Raw genomic sequence first — 17,473 nt, 5'->3', positions numbered from 1 at the left:
CCCCCGATCATGAGTCAATAACCCCACTAGGCCATACTCCCCCATGGACTCAACATGAACCAGAACCAGAATCACACTCACTATCATACTGTGTTTTGGCCAGAAACAAAACAATAAGGAACAAATGCCTGACTTATAGGCATCAGCCTCGGTCCAAAATTTTGGCCACCGGTATCAAATGAGGGGAATAATCGTCATAGCGATTTTTGGCAAGGTATACAGCTCCAGAGTTGGAAAATATGTGATAGCATTGCAACGGTGGCAGCTTTTTGGGTGTTATCACCCTTTTTTTCAAAATGTCCATCAAAATGCTTGTTACCACTCTAGGGGCAGTATACCTTGCCCAGGCGCACTATAATCATTTATGCCCTGATTTGATACTGACCAAACCCCCAGGCTGATGGCCTAATATGACAAACGCACTTACTGGCTTAGGCAGTGTCTGGACGAAAGGAATCAACTTGAGATTCTTGGAGTCTTTGTAGTAACGGCAGTAATGCTTGACCCAGTTGGAACCGATCGCCCCTGCGACAAAAAAAAAATTGAAATAAAAAAAATGCTGTCAAATTACGTTTTGTGAACTTTTGACTAGTAATCAAGATAGTTTATACATTATATAAAAGTCATTTGTTCTAAATCGGCAGTACTCACTTTTCTCATAGAGGTACAGGTAGCCTTCTTGAACTTTGTTGGACTTGAGCTGTTCATGGGGTTTCTGGCAACAACAACAAAAAGTAAGAAATACTAACTGTAGAACACACCAATTCATCCTTAATTAACCCTAACCGCCCTGAATCCTCCAAAATCCTTTTTGCAAATTGGAGGAATTTGCAGGATTGAGGTTACATAGCCAGAGTACGCACTGTGTCAAGGTCTTGGGCCGGACCTTGTGTTGTTTATGCTCATCCGTGCATAAATTTAGTCCTTGATTATACTTGACAACCTCCGTACTGCTCCAGGATGCCACTGCCTCTGCCTCAGCCTATTGACAGTCATAGCCGGAGGATTTTGCAGGATTCAGGCAGTGGTCACCCCTCCATGGACCATATTCAAGAAATAACGGAGGAATTTGCAGGATTGAGGCTATATGCTATTTTTCCATGGGGCCAATTGGAGGATTTTGCAGGATTGAGGCTACATCCTAGCAAAAAGGCCTAGGGAGTTAGGGTTAATGTTTGGTGTCTACCTATAGGTATAACTTATGATGCAAAAATGTCTCCTTAAGGGTACATAACAGGAATAAAAGATTTGTTGTTATAAAATATTTGCTTTTTTGTTAACATGCACAAAAGGCACCATCATTTCTTAACAAGAAAAATATGTTGTATGCCAAAAGAAAATAGACAAGCCAGTACAGTGTTAATCATTACACATTTCATGACGTCTTCCACATTCAACAAACTCACTTTAACTCTACAAGGAAACTATAAATAACAAAAATGCAGGCACCACACATCCCCTGATCTTAATTGCATGCATTCTGCCGACCGCAACTCAATAAATTTTGAACTGAATTTGGTGGATGAAACTGCCCTTTTCAATCTTAGAAAAGTTTTATGTTTGTGAGCCAACAAAAAAACAACACCAGAGAAGAAACTCTATATTACGTTTCTAATAACTCAAGACCAAACAAAAGAGAGTTTTAAGTCAATGTGAGAGAGAGTGACAGTGAATTCCCCGAAACCAATTTTTTTTGGGGTGTGGCACATGGGTGTGGCGCGTGGGTGTGGCCCGTGGGCGTGGCATGCGGCATGCAAGAAGACAACAAGGGGGAACGATTATACACACCCTCACCTCCATCATCTTATTCATCAGGGTCTCCGCCTCTTGCTTTGTCATGTCGAACCCCGTCCGGATCTGAGAAAAAAAGAGAGAGAAAAAAAGTGCAAAATAGGTATGGCTAACGTAAGCGCATTCACGTGACCAAATGGAAGGGCGTTTATCACACAAAAATTACATCAAGCCCCTTCCAAACTTTTGTTTTCTCCAAAACCTAAAAGCAATATCTTTTCCATTTCTGTATATCATCATTTATAAATTTATGAGTATTCAAAAATTGTACAGATACTAAATCTTTTTTCCCCCTACAGAACAACACTAAGTCTTGTCTGAAATGTTCTAACTTCTAGCTGGGACTAGTAGTGCAACAGGAGTAAGGAGCTGATTATATTTTCATTCATTTTTTTTCAGCACTCTGGTTTCAAACTCACATTCTGTAGCTTGTACTGTAGCTCTGTCATGTATGGTTTGAAATCCCTAGCCACCTCATGACCTGAATGGGGACAAACGGCGGAAAGAAACAATCAAATTGCTGTACAGAGACGACTGCATTAACAACAATGAGTAGAACATTGAGTGGAGGAACCAACTCCGTACCAATGGCTACATAAAGCAAAGAGCCAAACAAATCATGAAATTGACAGAGAAACTGACAAACCATTCCATAAACTTGTCCTTTTTACTATAAACAGGTTGGCAGCTGGAATGAAATATGTTGTTAATTATCTGCAGGAATTTTGTGGCTAATTTGTACATGTGAGTACATGTGTGAGATTTTCTGGCAAAATGAGACAGGACAATGGAGACAATTACAGGCATGAGAATGAATTTCAATGGGAAAAAAAGGAAACTTGTGAGAAAAAAAAAAAATGGAAAAAAAATGTGAAATCAGGTAAAATATCCCCAAAACAGGCTCAAAGTATATATAAACGTGGAAATTTGAGCAACAAAAAAAACCAGGAATTCCTGTTTAAACAGGAACATTCTCATGCCAGAATAGAGTTTTCCTTAAAATACTATTTGTAGCACTTCATGGAAAACAATTGCCTTGTACTCGTACTCATGACAAAGTACTCATACTCATAGCAAAGTAGTCATGCTAGTGCTTGACTCATGGAAATATTCGCGGCTACAACACTGGCCGATTATTTGCTTAACCAGTTTTGCTTTTAGAAAAGCTCCATAAAATTAGGCCCCATCATTTCCGCCACAATAGTCTGTTTACCTTGATGGTAGAATGTCAACCAGCTGTACATGAAGCCCAGTAACTGTACGAAAGAGAAAGAACCAACAAAGCGTCAACAAAACTCCTGTTAATGAGTGACCACGTCTGTGTGATATAATCCAGGTGTTTGGTCTTGTGGCTGAGTCACTAACCGGTGACAAACAACCTGGGTTTTCCCTGACTACACCACTTGGCGATGTTTACCGACTGATTAATGATAAATGGAGTATGGATTTGATAACTCAACAGTTTGTTGTTCTTCAACTGCAGTGTACCGGGTGAATGATATATCATAAACATTATTTTTGTCTTTTATTAGCATATGACAAAATATGGAAATTACAAAACCTTTAAAAATAGACTTTCTGATGTATGTGCTATTTTGCAACATTTCTTCATCACATTTCCTGTTTTTGGCACACACACACACGTGTGTCTTATTGAAATCAACAACAAATTTGTAATAGGATAGATGAAAGACAGTTTCCTTTCAAGAATGAAGGAGTTGTTCATTTTTTTTTTTGCTTTTTGCAATGTCATGCAATTTTCTATTTTGTTAGTAGTGTTTTATTCGTTCACTCTGAACTTGCCATAGAGGCGATTCAATAAGATGCCTGCTCACTTAACATTATGTTAAACTGACATTTATTCAGGAATTGAACAAATTAAAAAAAAAACCAAAGGAACAGGTTATCCAAAATGCAAGGCCTGCTTAAAAAAAACTCTCATTATTGTGTGCAACATGTCCTTGAAACTTCACTGAACCACAGGAAGGATACACTACGCTTTTACCAGAAGCTACAACATGGTACCAAAACCTACATTTCTCACTGGTCCCATTACTTGCAAAAAAATTGGAAACCACTGTAAACATTGGTCAACAGAATTTCCAGAATACATATACGTGAATCATATGGACACATGATCCAAAATGCCCACACATTGACATCATCATTCATGTACGTGCACATAAAAATGAGTCACAAATGTCATTAGCTGACAACAGAGCAAGTTGACCTCAAACCTCAAACACCTGCGAGATTTTACGGGAATACAGTACATCCGGGCACCATGTATATATTCTACAACGCATATAAAGTCCTATTTTTCTGCAATTTTGTGTGTGTGTCCTGACTAGGCTTATCCAGTCCAGGACGACAGACTCCATGAAAGGGGAAACAAATATGAACATTTACCACAGATTAAAAATATTGCAAAATTGATGACTATAATAAAATAAATCTCAACTTCCGTTTAATCGATCATGCAGATAACAATTGGGTTAAGTCTAACATGGGAGCCTGTGACTAGACTAGGGTACCAATGACGTTCACATAAAAAATGAACATGGACTGGCGAGCCCTGCACGCTCTATTAAACATAATGTCTCGTGGACAATCAACAGGAAATTTCTCAGTTTTTCACTACGATGATTTCCTGGTTTGCATTCCGCTGAAGATAAATACGGAAATTATACAGGTTTTGGGAGAAGACCTGAAACTCAAATGACGAAGTTAGGTCTGAACCCTAACTACCCCCAACACTTCAAAATCCAACTGCATGTTTTGTTGGAATCGGTTGGAGAGAGGACTGTAAACTGATTATGTTTACATGGTCAGGCATACCACCATAATCCAACAGTTTGGATGTTGAGGTACCATATAGTGTTGGATTCTCAAGAGTGAGGAAAAAAGTATGGACAGTTTGCGGTAACACCATGTGAATTCAGGGAACACTAATAGATTGGCCAGGGAACACTGATAGCCTGGTGCCAGGGATTGGAAGTAATGGGATTGTGTGGGATTAAAGTCAGGGAGCACTCACCGTCTCCACAAACTCAAACTTCTTCTTCTCCTGGACTTCTTGCAGGATGCGGGCGTACATCAGGGACTCCCGGTGGAAGTCCCTCCTCTCCAACTCCAGGGCTGCATCAGCCTAAAAAATAAAAGACAAAGAAGAGTTACGACTAGAGGCCACTTAATGCTGACCAGGTTTCTCAAACCACTTGCAATACATCTGAGATTATGAGCATATTTTTTACGACAAACCAAAAACATAAATTAATAAACATGGTATATGCCCGCGAATTTGGATTTTGTGCAATCACAAAAGGACCAATTGAAATTCCATATCAATACATTGTCCTCACAGGTACCCATTAACTCCTGGCTAGGGAGAAGCAATTAACAGCGACAAAATATCTTGCCCGAGGACACACCAGCGTCACACGCATCGCAAACCCCTACAGACTGGACTAAAACCCATGATAGCAGTACCCACAAGATCTTGAGTTTGAGACACAAGGCCGCAAGGCTTTAACCTTCCCAATGCAAGTCTTTTAACTCTGAGATGCAATTGCCTAAGACAATGTGATTTCTTGTGACAATCCCAACTGCCGTGTTCCGCCTTAGGACGCACTCTCCAGATCTTCCCAAGAGCTCTCCTTCCCTAGTCGGCTTTTCTACATAGTTGTAAAAAAAGCCTTTGTTTTTGTTCTGATTTCTGTCTATTTTTGTTTTTACTTACCTCCTGTAGCGAGGTCTCTTTTTTCTTTGTCGTGAGACCCACGTGACTGTCCAGCGACTTGCAGAATTTCTCCGTCTGCTTCTCAAACTGTTTCTTGGCTTCCTGATCAATGGGGGGAAAACAGGTTCGACCATGATTAATTGTTGAATTGCATAGCATAAAAATCAATTTTCAAAATAAATGAATATTTACCTCAGATCAATCAATTCCAAAAACTATTAACTTTTTTCTGAATACTTTTTTTTTTCTTTTTCTTTTTTTCCTTTTAAATAAAATACACATTGAATTATCGGGGAGGTTTGTTCAACACTGTCCACTTGTGTGAGCCTTAAATTTTTCTAGCACACAGCAGCACAGTGTACTTGATGGGGAAGAGTTTCGTTATTTGGATAACCAAGTTTGTTTTAAATTCTCTCTTTTCCTTTTAAAAACAAGGAAACACTGACACAAAATTTGTATGAAAACAACACCAGGAATTTACTAGTACCTTCGTAAGTTCAATGGCTGTTATAGCTTTGTGTTTACCTTTTCATCTTCACAAACAAGGAAATAATTGGACAGACTTGTGAGTTTCTTCATCTATCCCATGTACGGTAGTGTGTAAGGAACGGAAAACTGCAAAAAATCACTTGACAAATGTAACTTTGGTTGCTACCTTTGCCGAGCCAATCTGCTCCTTGCGGAAGACTTCTAGCGGTGTAATGAGGCGATCCTTGGCATGTTCCAGCTGAATGTAAAAACAAATACATTTAACTTAAATTTTTTTAGGGGGGGGACCGCCAATATAGGGCTGGATAGCTCAGTTGGTAGAGCACCAGATGGCAATCCGGAGGTCTCAGGTTCAAACCCAGCACCAGTCAATTTCTTTGTTTAAGTTCATAAAAAAAGGACCAAGCTTAATTCTGTGTAGCAATTCTGGTTAACATTTGATAAAAAATAACTGCATCCTCAGCATTCAACTGGATTTCGGCATGGAAAGAATGACAGTAAAATATGTTGTGACAATGATCAAAATAAATTTTACACAGATACATGTTCATGTACATTTGAAGAGAATAGTTGGCTTTCTTTCTTCTCTTTATGTATACAGTACAGTTTATAATCTGCGCTTCTGTGATGTTGTATGATTTGATCAACCAGGTGCAATAAAAGAAGTCTGTAATTACGCTAAGTATGCTGCCTCACTCAACACATTTCCATTTCAAGATTTTACAATGGCGATAACTCCCGGCCACTATTATTAGACGCAAGGCAATAAAACACAGGACAGGAACTTGAGCTTGTCAAGAGAAACACGACTTATAAACTCGGGTGTAGCAGAGCCAGGGGTCGTGTGAAAGGTCACGCTACTGGAATGCGATCGCGTTTCCCCTCTCACGAATCACACACTTGGCAGAGAGCAATTGGTCTCCAGATTTCGAGAGTCAGGAAGTAATACGGACCGTTCAGAGAAGTCAAAAGCTTTCTCTTTCTCGGTGCACAAGGCCTCGTAAAATGTCTCTCAAGAAAATAAATCTCACGATTTTAAGGAAAAGGGATGAATAGAAAGGAGATAATCAGCAGCTGTGAGGGATTGGGAATGAGATATTGACCTTAAAATCAAACAGTGAGTTGGGTTAAATGCTGAACTTAAATTTACATGTATAATAAGACTGTGGAAAGTATAAACTAGATACAGACTAGGGAAGGCGGTTTTGGAGAAATGTTGATGACTGCTACTAGTAATAGGAACTTTCTGAAAATGAAAGATGTTGAACTTTTGTCAAGTCACAAGTTTTTTTTGCTGACTGAAAATGACTGTGCACCCACTGGTCACTAAGCATGTAATTTGTTCATAATAATTGTCATATCTTGTAAAATTTGATTATCAATTTAGGGCAAAATCCAACACTCCTGAAATCGAATCTGTCCCGAACTAATTTTTGTTATTTACCATATTTCATGACTACAATGGTTTCATTTGGCTAACTGACGTTTATAATCATCACAGTCCCTGTCACTGCTATTTTTGTGACACTTTATTCATCTCTTCTCCAAAGACCATATCAAAACCAACCCCCACAGTACCAAAGGAAGTAGTCAGTGGTTGGGACTTCATATGTGTGGGTTAAAAAGCAGGCTATTCGTTGACCTTAAAGGTACAATGTACATGTATTAGTAAACATTAAAAAATGAAGCTGTCAAAATATCATAACATGTCCTATTTGATTGCAAGTAAATAATAGGATCATGCATCCTACGAAATCATTCCGCCTAGTATGCTGTCCTTTTCGAGAAAGGAGGGATTCCTCAGGATGATTTGGACCAAACCATCATGCTTTCAAGGTGTTCATTACCTTTAAATACTTGTTATTCAACTTTGACATTTGTAAAAAGATGCTTGGCTCAGTGAATCAGAAATGTTTTGTTTAATAATTGCCAGCTTGTTCTATGACTTGTCATTGAAGCATTTCAGGAAAATGAAGTGGGCTCGTTGGGTTTCACGGATGAGCAATAGCGTGGTCAATAGCACTCCCTCACTAAAAACAGCACTACTGGTACAAATGTGTAGGTGTACATGTATCATTGTATGTGTGTACATGTACAGGTTCAGGTACATGTGTATACATGTACATGTACTTAGCCCAGAAAATATCAGGGCAAATAGCGCCCTCTATAGTTCATGCACACAGCATACTGGTACGCATTCTATTTCATTCATCATGGTAAAACATGAATCATGGATCCACTGTGGTAAAAAAAACACTGCCACTGGTCAAATGACATCCACAATTTCTACCGTACAGTCCAGCGGTTACAATGCTCTCTTCGTCTGCACATAAACAGGAAGTTCTGGGTTCATCTCCCACTCAAGTCATGTATGAATTCTTTCCGGCAAGTCATCCCGAACAAGCACTGACAGAACAGGGATACGAGTTGAAGAGGGAAACTCCATATTTAATTTAAGACCTATGATCTTCATAATTTAACACTTGGCGTACGAGTAGGCAATACATGACACTATTCAAGGAAGTCATTTGCGTTGGGGTGATGTACATGTACATGTAAATTCATTAGGTTTTGCCCTTCGCCGATGTATTTTTATAAACTATGTATACTCAAATGTTGTCCCAAATTGTGAAGAAAAAAAAAAGGGTGGGACTCGAACCCACGACCTCTTGCTTACTAATACTCAGTGTTCTCCAACATGTAGAACAAACCTGGCGCCCCGCCATGCTTTCTTCGGCGCCCGCCATGTTTAAGAAGTCCCCGCCAAGCTTTAAAATCCTGCCGCCAGGTTTAATTTTTTTGACTCTACAGTGTACATTTACAACTAAAATAATTAATTTCAGTTGTTTTTCCACACATTAACAACGTTTTTCGATGTCATCCCAGCCTGATCGGGGTTGTCTTACAATCTCGCTGAATCAATCACACGCACGGCCGTGTAAACACCAGCGATTCCCCATGCACCCGTACGTACTATACTATAGTACGCGCGATGTACACACACACTGACAACTGAATCCCCAGTTCCGGAGTGTGCCGATACTTCAAGTAGCGACAACCCCGCCGCAAAAATATATATCTGTATTAGTACACACACACACCAGCAGGAGTACGTACGGCAGATCTTACGTGCAGCACACCGACTTTCTTTTTCTCAGTGCTTGCACGCGCGGTACACAATATAATACGCATTGATGTGTACGAGGCAAACGAGCTCGAGGCCAAAACACGCGTGCACATGTGTTCCGATCATGCCGATTGTCAAAAGTTATAAATGGCGATCGTGTATGGGCCCGGTTCCCTAAGAGAACGAAATCCACTTTTAATTTAATTGACTTACCAAACTAGTTGGCGACATTTAAGAACATACAGGTAGGTCATAAATAGAGGGAAATTTGGGGGGAAAATGACGATGACAACGACAAAACGCAACATGAAAATAAAGATGACGATCGCATGGCACCGGTCTACCCATAAAATCGCGTTAAAAAAAACGTAATTTGTATCCCATTTTGTTTTTCAAAATTACAAAAAGGTGTCATTTGATCTGAGAGAAGTCTGTTTTAGGTTGAAAAGGAAATTTTTGAATGCTAAAAAAATCGGGGGAACTGGCCTGAAGAATCGCCTCAGATTGCACCACAGAGCATCTAGAATCCAAAATGTTCCCGGGGCCCTTAAGCGGGCCCCGGACCCCACGCCGTAAGGGCTTCGCGCTCCGCGCTCGCAGGAGTCCCCGCCGACCCCAGCGCCAACCTTTGATTTTCAAAGTTGGAGAACACTGAATACTAGTGCAGATGTCTTACCACTCGACCACCGAGCTTACCAGGGTCGGCTGAGTGGTGTGAATCTTATGAAGCAGTGAGTACTGCAACCAAACTATTCAACTTGAGACAACACTGAGTATAGACAGTGTTTACAAAAATATGTCGGTGAAGGGCAAAAATCTAATACTGAATACATAGCAACACATAAGATAATGTGCGTACAGTATGGGGATATTTATTGGGTAAACTGAACATGTACACTGGCCATTACATGTATATAAAAACAAGCCAATGACATCTTGGCTTTTGCTGTCATTTTCAGAAATGAACTATTTGAGGGGTTACTATAATAGATCAAATATTGTTACACTGACATGTTTGAAGTTTTGTGTTCGAAAATGCTGGAAAATCCAAGAGAAACAAAGTGTTCAAGTAGTCTGGTTTCCTGACTCCACTAAAGATGAAATGGGTCAACTTATAGATGTCGGAAAACTGTAAGGTAATGGAACCAGTCTAGCTGGCCTGCACCCATTCATGAACATGTGACCAATAGCAAACAAACTTTGGTCTGGAGAAAAAAAAAATGCTAAATTTGGAGCAGTAGTTGAAAAATAGTTAGGTTTTTCCAAAAGTGGTCGGCCGACCACCGTTGGAAATTTATACAAAATACCACTTTTCTTGAAAATGACTTCACACCTGGTGCCATAATTTTACAGGATGCTTTAGACTGTCATTTACCAACATCCCAGTAAGGTATTTGGTAAAAATTTGGTAGTTTTGTTTTTCGATGTTTGCAAATGTTGTATATATTCCCTTTAACTTTATGCCACATCTTGGCATCCATGCATATTGTACTACATTGCCCCTGTACACTGTGCAGTGCAAACTATCTGTCTGCATATGCCGCAATGGAATCCCAACCATTTTGGAATGACGGGAGGGCTACGGACCGCTGACATTAATAAAAACACAGTCCTGCTGGACAAAAAAATGATTGGTTAGCTTATTTACCAATTACAATACAACCCTTGTGTCATGAGACTTCAGTTGATCACTCTGTTTATTGTTTCCGTAAATATGTAAGGATATATGCCATTGACATGTGACATTTAGAGTGTAAGGATACGACATGGGAAACCACTTCTGCGTTATTCTGGGGATATCTTGTAGGATAGATAGCCTATTGAGAGGGATCATATCACGGAAAGGTCCGTGATTATATCAAGGACAGAATTGGGATGGAGCCAAGTTGTATGGCAGGCTTGTGGCCTACTTTACAGGAAAAAAAACAAATGTTTGCGAGTTTGAAATACAAAATAAACAGTACAAATATAGACAAGTTTCTCGTCGCCGCCCGCTTCATTTTTTTTCCGGCTGCCTCCTTTATTTTTAGTTTTATTTTAAACTCAATGATTTGCAATATATTTAGTTTTGTGTATGTTCTTCCAGCAATATTGTAGCTATGTATGTAAGTTTAGAATCTATTATTTTAAGGCATTACGACTCATTTAGACACAAAAGGAATAGCAAAAGAGTCAAGAAATGGGAAGAATGCATCTTGGAAAATCTGCCATCTTGAAGAAAAAAAAGGGAGGGGGACCTCCTCCTCCCTTTTTCCAAAATGCCTGGACGAGAAACTATTTTTTTTTTAACCTAATAATGAAAATATATTTAGCAATCAGTACACAAACATCACCTGCTATAAATTTTATCAAATATAAATCGATAACATTAACCAACGGGGAAAGATGCTCACCATGCGATCTCGCTCATCTTCTATTGATGCAATAAGCCTTCCGAACTCCTTCAGAGATTGTGCTGAAACAAACATTCAGGGGAAAAGGGCTAAAGTTAAAACACCACAAACACTAAAATGTTCAATTGAGATTGTCTCTACACATCCCTCCACCAGCCTGTAAACTCACCCTGATGGAGCAATCAATTTCCAGAATCAAAAAAAAAAGTCAGGTTTTTCCCATTGCCAGAAATTGTAAACGAGCTTTCGTTAAATGAACAAAGTATAAAATTGTAATAAAAAAAAAATCAAATAAAAAAATACAAGTGTGTGACTGATCTAAATTGAAAATGAAACGAAATTGGATCCATATGATATAAAATTGCATTCATGACGTATTTTCCTCTGTAACTCGTTTCAATGTACATACATGTACATGTACTTAAACATCTGACTTCAATTAACTTGACATTTTCTATTTATTCCTTTCAGACAGGCAGCACTTGTGTGACATTTGAGTTATTGGCAGACACCACAACTATTCCAGAGCTGGAGATTGCTGGGTTAAATGCAACATTGAGCAGAATCACATGACATAGATGCAACATGCAAAGGAATGTGGCTGAAGAGTGAACATCCTTTTCAGAGCATCCAGACAGGATATGTACTGGACTTCACCTGCTATTAGTAATAAAAATGTGGGCCTGTTTTATGCCATGTCAGCCAACTTTGTCAAATACAAGCACAGGTGTAAACTCACAGGCATTGTGTACATGTTATTTTGTATAATTATTATGCATAATTCTCTCAACATTTATTATGGCAAAACTTGTAGTGAATTACGGTGCCATTATGATAACTTCAATGTGTCAACACCGAGTCTTAGGGTTCATATGAATCTTTTCCTAATGAACGGCAATATCAACTCTGTGCATACATTTGTACATGTACATGTACAATGTTCATGTAACTTCATTAATCCACAGTATACATGCGAAACACCCCTTTTCACACTAGATCCTCTCAACCCTGGGTGAGCCAAGTGCTGCCCTGGGTTTTGATGTCTTTTTAAAAAACAATTCAACTCTGTGTTCAACGCCGCGTCATTTCGCACTTGTTACGTGCAAACTGAGGTTATTTCGCTCGGTTACTGCTGTTTTGAACCCTGGTGAGAGTTTCAACTCGGGTTGAAAATCTCAAACCTGGTCTGGAGCAGGGTTCAGTTCAACCTGGGGTGAAATCAATCTTAGAGTTCAGGCAGGGTTGGGCAGGGTTGAAAATGTTCAAGTGTGAAACACCGCATGTTTCCAACCCTGCGTCAACCCCGCGTCAACCCCGAGATTTGTCTAGTGAGGGTGTTTAGCATACGTATCCAGTTGAAAATTGGTCATGCACTCTGTGTGAATTTCTTACTTGTAGTCCACATGCAGTTCACAGCCACTACATGTACACCCTTGATTGGCTTCTGTGTGTGGCTCAAAATAAAACCATCTGTAATTCGTGCAAAGAGTCCATATCAATTCATGTTCTGCACCAAATCATGGTCAAAATGCCTGAAAATCTCATCACATCTTTGATGACTAATAATTATCCACCTCTTATCATTAAGTACTGAGCCCCTTTAATCTCCACCGCGCCGAAACTGAGAGAAGCCTCACCTTCAACCGACTATTCACCCTGGTCTAACCCCGCCAAAAAACTTCCTGTGTATGTGAGGTCACAGCCAGAAGTGATGTGAGGTCACAGCCAGAAGCCAACCGCAAAGTTCAGTGGAGGCTTTTAATTTTGGGCACTTGGTTGGGACCAAATCTGTCCCCTCCACAGGGGACTGAACTAAGGCCTGGCCACTTGTAAATCAAACTACCTCCACATTTGGAAATGAAGTTTTTCAATGTCAAACGTTGTTGAGTTGCATGGGATATAAAATTACACATTCCGATGTTTGGAATCACATTTTGGGACTGGGCTGAGCAAAAACAAATCCACAGGGGGCTGATGAGTTATCTTAAAGTGATATTATTAAGTTATTTCGTTGGTGGGACCGGGGCATTTTTAAGTTGGTGCTGATCACAAGAGTCATTTCAAAAATCCAAAGGTAAACATAACAGCAAACCCTGCCAGTCAATTCAAATTAAATCTCCACTTAAAATTGTATGAAGAATAAAAATTATTGATAAATACTTACAAATGTCAATTTCGTCATCTGTCTGCGACATCCCGATGCACTCAAAGTTGAAACTGATGAGCGTATCCGAAAACGACCTCTGCGCTTTCGATAAATCTGGAACAGACAGAAAACAAAATACCAACCGTATTTCATTTTGGGCAATAAAAACAGCATTCCACAATAGCAGTGTCTGGGAGGAGTACAAAAATGTACATGTACATTTAATAGCTTCAAGCATGAGGAAATAATGTGGACAGAAGTATGTTTTCATACACGTATGGTAAACATGTACAATGTACATGTATGATTTACAACCATGACACTGCACACGATGTACTATATGCTCTACCGCATTCAAACAAAATGTACCTTTAATCTTAATAATAATTGTCCACACCTGTATCCAGCAGAATATATTAGGGATGGAAATTTATGTAGAGGTATAATATGCCCGAGTAGGAATGAAAGTGTGACAGGTTAATCTTATTGATCACAGAATTATAAGAGTACATGCATACATGTATAACGGCACTCACATCAATAAATCTGCACACAGGCCAAGTCCAAGAATAATTTATAAATTGTGAGGGTCATTTTGTGGTTGTACAAATTGTTCACTGTCCTGCACACATTTATGTACATTCCAGTGCACACATGTCCTTTTTCATGTTTTTATTGCTCCATGTTCTAAGGTACCGTAGTACAGATGTACACATATGTAGATGTACATGTACCGGTACATGTCCATGTACATGTCCATGTACATGTACAATGTAGGCACAATATCTGCATACATATTGCATCTACACACTTCCAGTCCTGTACGGAAAATAATATCGCTAAATATAATATCCCATAAAAAAAGTCTGTTACTGTGGTTGGGACCTCGGGGCACACTGTTCACTGCTTTATTGTAGCAGGGATCATATGTGTGTATGCAAACAGTCTTTATCCCATATTTTAATATTGACATAGGCTTATCTTCATAGGTCTCTATTCAGAATGGCAGACGCCTGGTGTATGATTTGCGGGCTGCGCTACGGGTCACAGCGTGGTGGCTGGCATGCTGCATGTAACATGGCGCTGCTAGTCTGTAGTCATTTTGTAAATTAAAGGTTGCTTTAAGGGGTGCACATGGTCACGGCTGGTTCGTTGAGCTCTCTCCATAAAATCTATCCGCAAATGTAACTCTTATGGAAATCTATTTTCTTGCATGTTTTTTTTTTTTTAGTAAAACGTTTTAACTGGAAGAGATATACATGTATACATGTATGTACAAACTACACGAACATTTACGTACATGTACTGGTATTCAATATACATGTACATGACATTTTTTAACTTTCTTCTTTTGAAAAAATCAAAAACATACATTGTACATGTACAAATGAAGGTTTTTCAAAATTATAGCAGACACAAAATTATTGAATACATGTCCTTAAACAAATATACACTGAAAGAGAAATGGTAATAAAAATTAAGGTCAATGTCAAAAGAATTATAATTACCATTAATCCAAATATGCAAAACAACCTGCAAACGTATTCTGAGCACTGTGGACCCAGCCAAAGTGCACGTGACCTTGCTCTGATAATGGCTACCGGGCTTGGCATTATATTGTCTTAATGCCAATTAACACATGATGACAATTACACGTGTAATGCACTTATACTAGTGCTTAATCATACTTTTCATCATGTACATGCACGTCTTCATGCACGTGGACAATGAATACTACACGTCCATAAACTACTCAAAGCCAAGTGTACATGTATATTTACAGGTCTTGTATACACACATTGAACATGTACATGTACACATGCACATGTACATGTAGGTGTGGTCCGTATGTGCACGTGTACATGGGAGATTGTTGCACACGTAAAAATATTCCACAACGGCAACTCTGTCAGCAAAAACTACAAGATGTACATGTATAGCAGTGAAGTATTTTAAGACAAAATAATTAAATGGCATTTTTGTACCAAATTGCTAAATGCAAGATCGGAAATGTTCTTTAAAACTGCTATACATCTTTCTTTTTTCAGCAAAGATACAGACATTTACAGTTGGAAAACATTAATAAATTGACCGACGTTGTGTTATGCAGGAACCTACCAGTATGTAGTGCACATGTATATAGTCTACATGTACCGGTACTTTCAGTTTCATGCACAATTATGGTGTACTTATGGGTCATTAAACCTAACAGTCCTGAATCCTCCAATTTTAATATAATTTTGCACACCCCCTAGGGAGTTAGGTTAATGAATAAATGCGTCTACCAGTATGTGTAATGTACATTATACATGTACACATGTGCCCTTGAACCACAATAACAGTCGGTGGTGTTCACTCCATTGTATATATTTTCAATATATGTGAGTCACCAGAGAAAATACCCAATCCGAAAATATTGCCTTTCCAATGAGTGACACCCAATCTGCAAAATAACTGTCTCGTCAAAACTGGCTGATATATGAGTTACCGTATCGGTCCGAATTATTCTGCGAACATCACATCTAACTCCACTATGCATGGACTTTGTCTAGAATAGATGTAACCTCGTTTGCAATTCAGGTAGACAAATCAGAAAAAAATATATGATGATTTAGGGGGAATTTTTTTTCTAGGAATACTCGCAGAAGCCCTCAAACATGTACGGACATGTCCAGCATTTACACAATCTGTGAAAAATGGCACACTGGAGTATTACACGCACTATATTTTCATGTACATGTATGGGTCTTGCTGTCGGTGGCACTGCATAGAAAATGCATTATAATTGTGTGTAAATTTTGAAATACTTTGGTCTTCATTAAGGTAATTGTCTGATGAAAATCATGTGACAAATTAAATATTAACATTTATGCACGTTCATGTGACTCAACATATTGAAGTTGAACATGCCAGATTTAACTTAAAAAAAAAAAAACAGATTTAAATTTGAAGGTTCCGTTTCAAGGGAATTGCCCCTACCTGTATATCAGCCAAAAAAAAATAAAAAATCTGAGTTTGATTATCTTATCCACTAAAGGTTTTATTACAAGTACAGGTAATTTGTCGCCTGTATGAATCTTGTTCTTTAAACAGAAATGAATATTTCTTTAAACAGAAATGAATATGGTAGAATATGTATGTATAGCGGGGAGTCAGGTTGGCGTAGCGGTACTTTCCTCGCCTTCCACTGCTGTGACCTGGGTTCGAATCCCGCCTGGGCCAATATGTGGATTGGGTTTTCAGTCCCTGCCTGATTCCGTGGGTTTTCCCCAGAATATTCTTCTGGGCTTTTCCTCCCACCTCTAAAGCTGTAATTTCTTCTCATAGTCTTCTCTCTACAGGTTTCTTCAGGCTTGCGAGCTACAGTGCCTAGGGCGCTTTTGAGGAATTCTTGGTTTCATTACCAGAAATGATTAATAATAATAATAATAATAATAATAATAATAATTCTTTAATTTATTCATGATTCAATCAATGTGGGCATATTGTACATCATTTTCTCAAATAAAACTCATACCCGTAGAATAGATGTACACGAAAGAATCAAACGAACAGGATGAATGTAATCCTACAGGTGTTACACAAAGACTGTTGCCAAACAATCCATCTGAAAGTGTATAAAGAATATTTGCATGCCGTGTGTCTGTCGTGTCACACGTGTACATGGCCTGTACATGTGCAGTGTATATGTACATGTACTTGTATTAATAACTTATTCAAACCATTAATTACTGTTTTAATGGGAAACAAAAACAGATTGATCAATGCTTGGCTCTTGGGTCCATGTT

At 38.8% G+C, this 17,473-nt stretch overlaps 1 protein-coding gene across 8 annotated transcripts in view; it reads right to left on the bottom strand.

The window, feature by feature from the left end:
- The window catches only part of LOC119727715 (rho GTPase-activating protein 26-like), a 53,197-nt gene that overhangs the window by 23,800 nt on the left and 11,924 nt on the right, over window positions 1-17,473 (bottom strand). For 7 of the 8 annotated variants that reach the window (XM_038199734.1, XM_038199735.1, XM_038199738.1 and 4 more), the window contains exons 2-11: window positions 13,704-13,799; window positions 11,540-11,601; window positions 6,186-6,257; window positions 5,531-5,632; window positions 4,829-4,939; window positions 3,005-3,047; window positions 2,211-2,272; window positions 1,789-1,857; window positions 652-715; window positions 428-525 (exon numbers count right to left, since the gene is read on the bottom strand). In XM_038199734.1, coding sequence (XP_038055662.1) covers window positions 428-525; window positions 652-715; window positions 1,789-1,857; window positions 2,211-2,272; window positions 3,005-3,047; window positions 4,829-4,939; window positions 5,531-5,632; window positions 6,186-6,257; window positions 11,540-11,601; window positions 13,704-13,799 — 779 coding nt within the window. The remainder of the gene's footprint in view (window positions 1-427; window positions 526-651; window positions 716-1,788; window positions 1,858-2,210; window positions 2,273-3,004; window positions 3,048-4,828; window positions 4,940-5,530; window positions 5,633-6,185; window positions 6,258-11,539; window positions 11,602-13,703; window positions 13,800-17,473) is intronic. The other variant, XM_038199737.1, reaches the window with a different exon arrangement.

The sequence above is a fragment of the Patiria miniata genome, unplaced genomic scaffold (genome assembly GCF_015706575.1).
Source record: "Patiria miniata isolate m_02_andy unplaced genomic scaffold, ASM1570657v1 HiC_scaffold_20, whole genome shotgun sequence".
Taxonomy (NCBI): Eukaryota; Metazoa; Echinodermata; class Asteroidea; order Valvatida; family Asterinidae; genus Patiria; species Patiria miniata.
The sequence above is the reverse complement of the archived record's forward strand: the minus strand, read 5'-3'. Positions and strand labels throughout refer to the sequence as shown.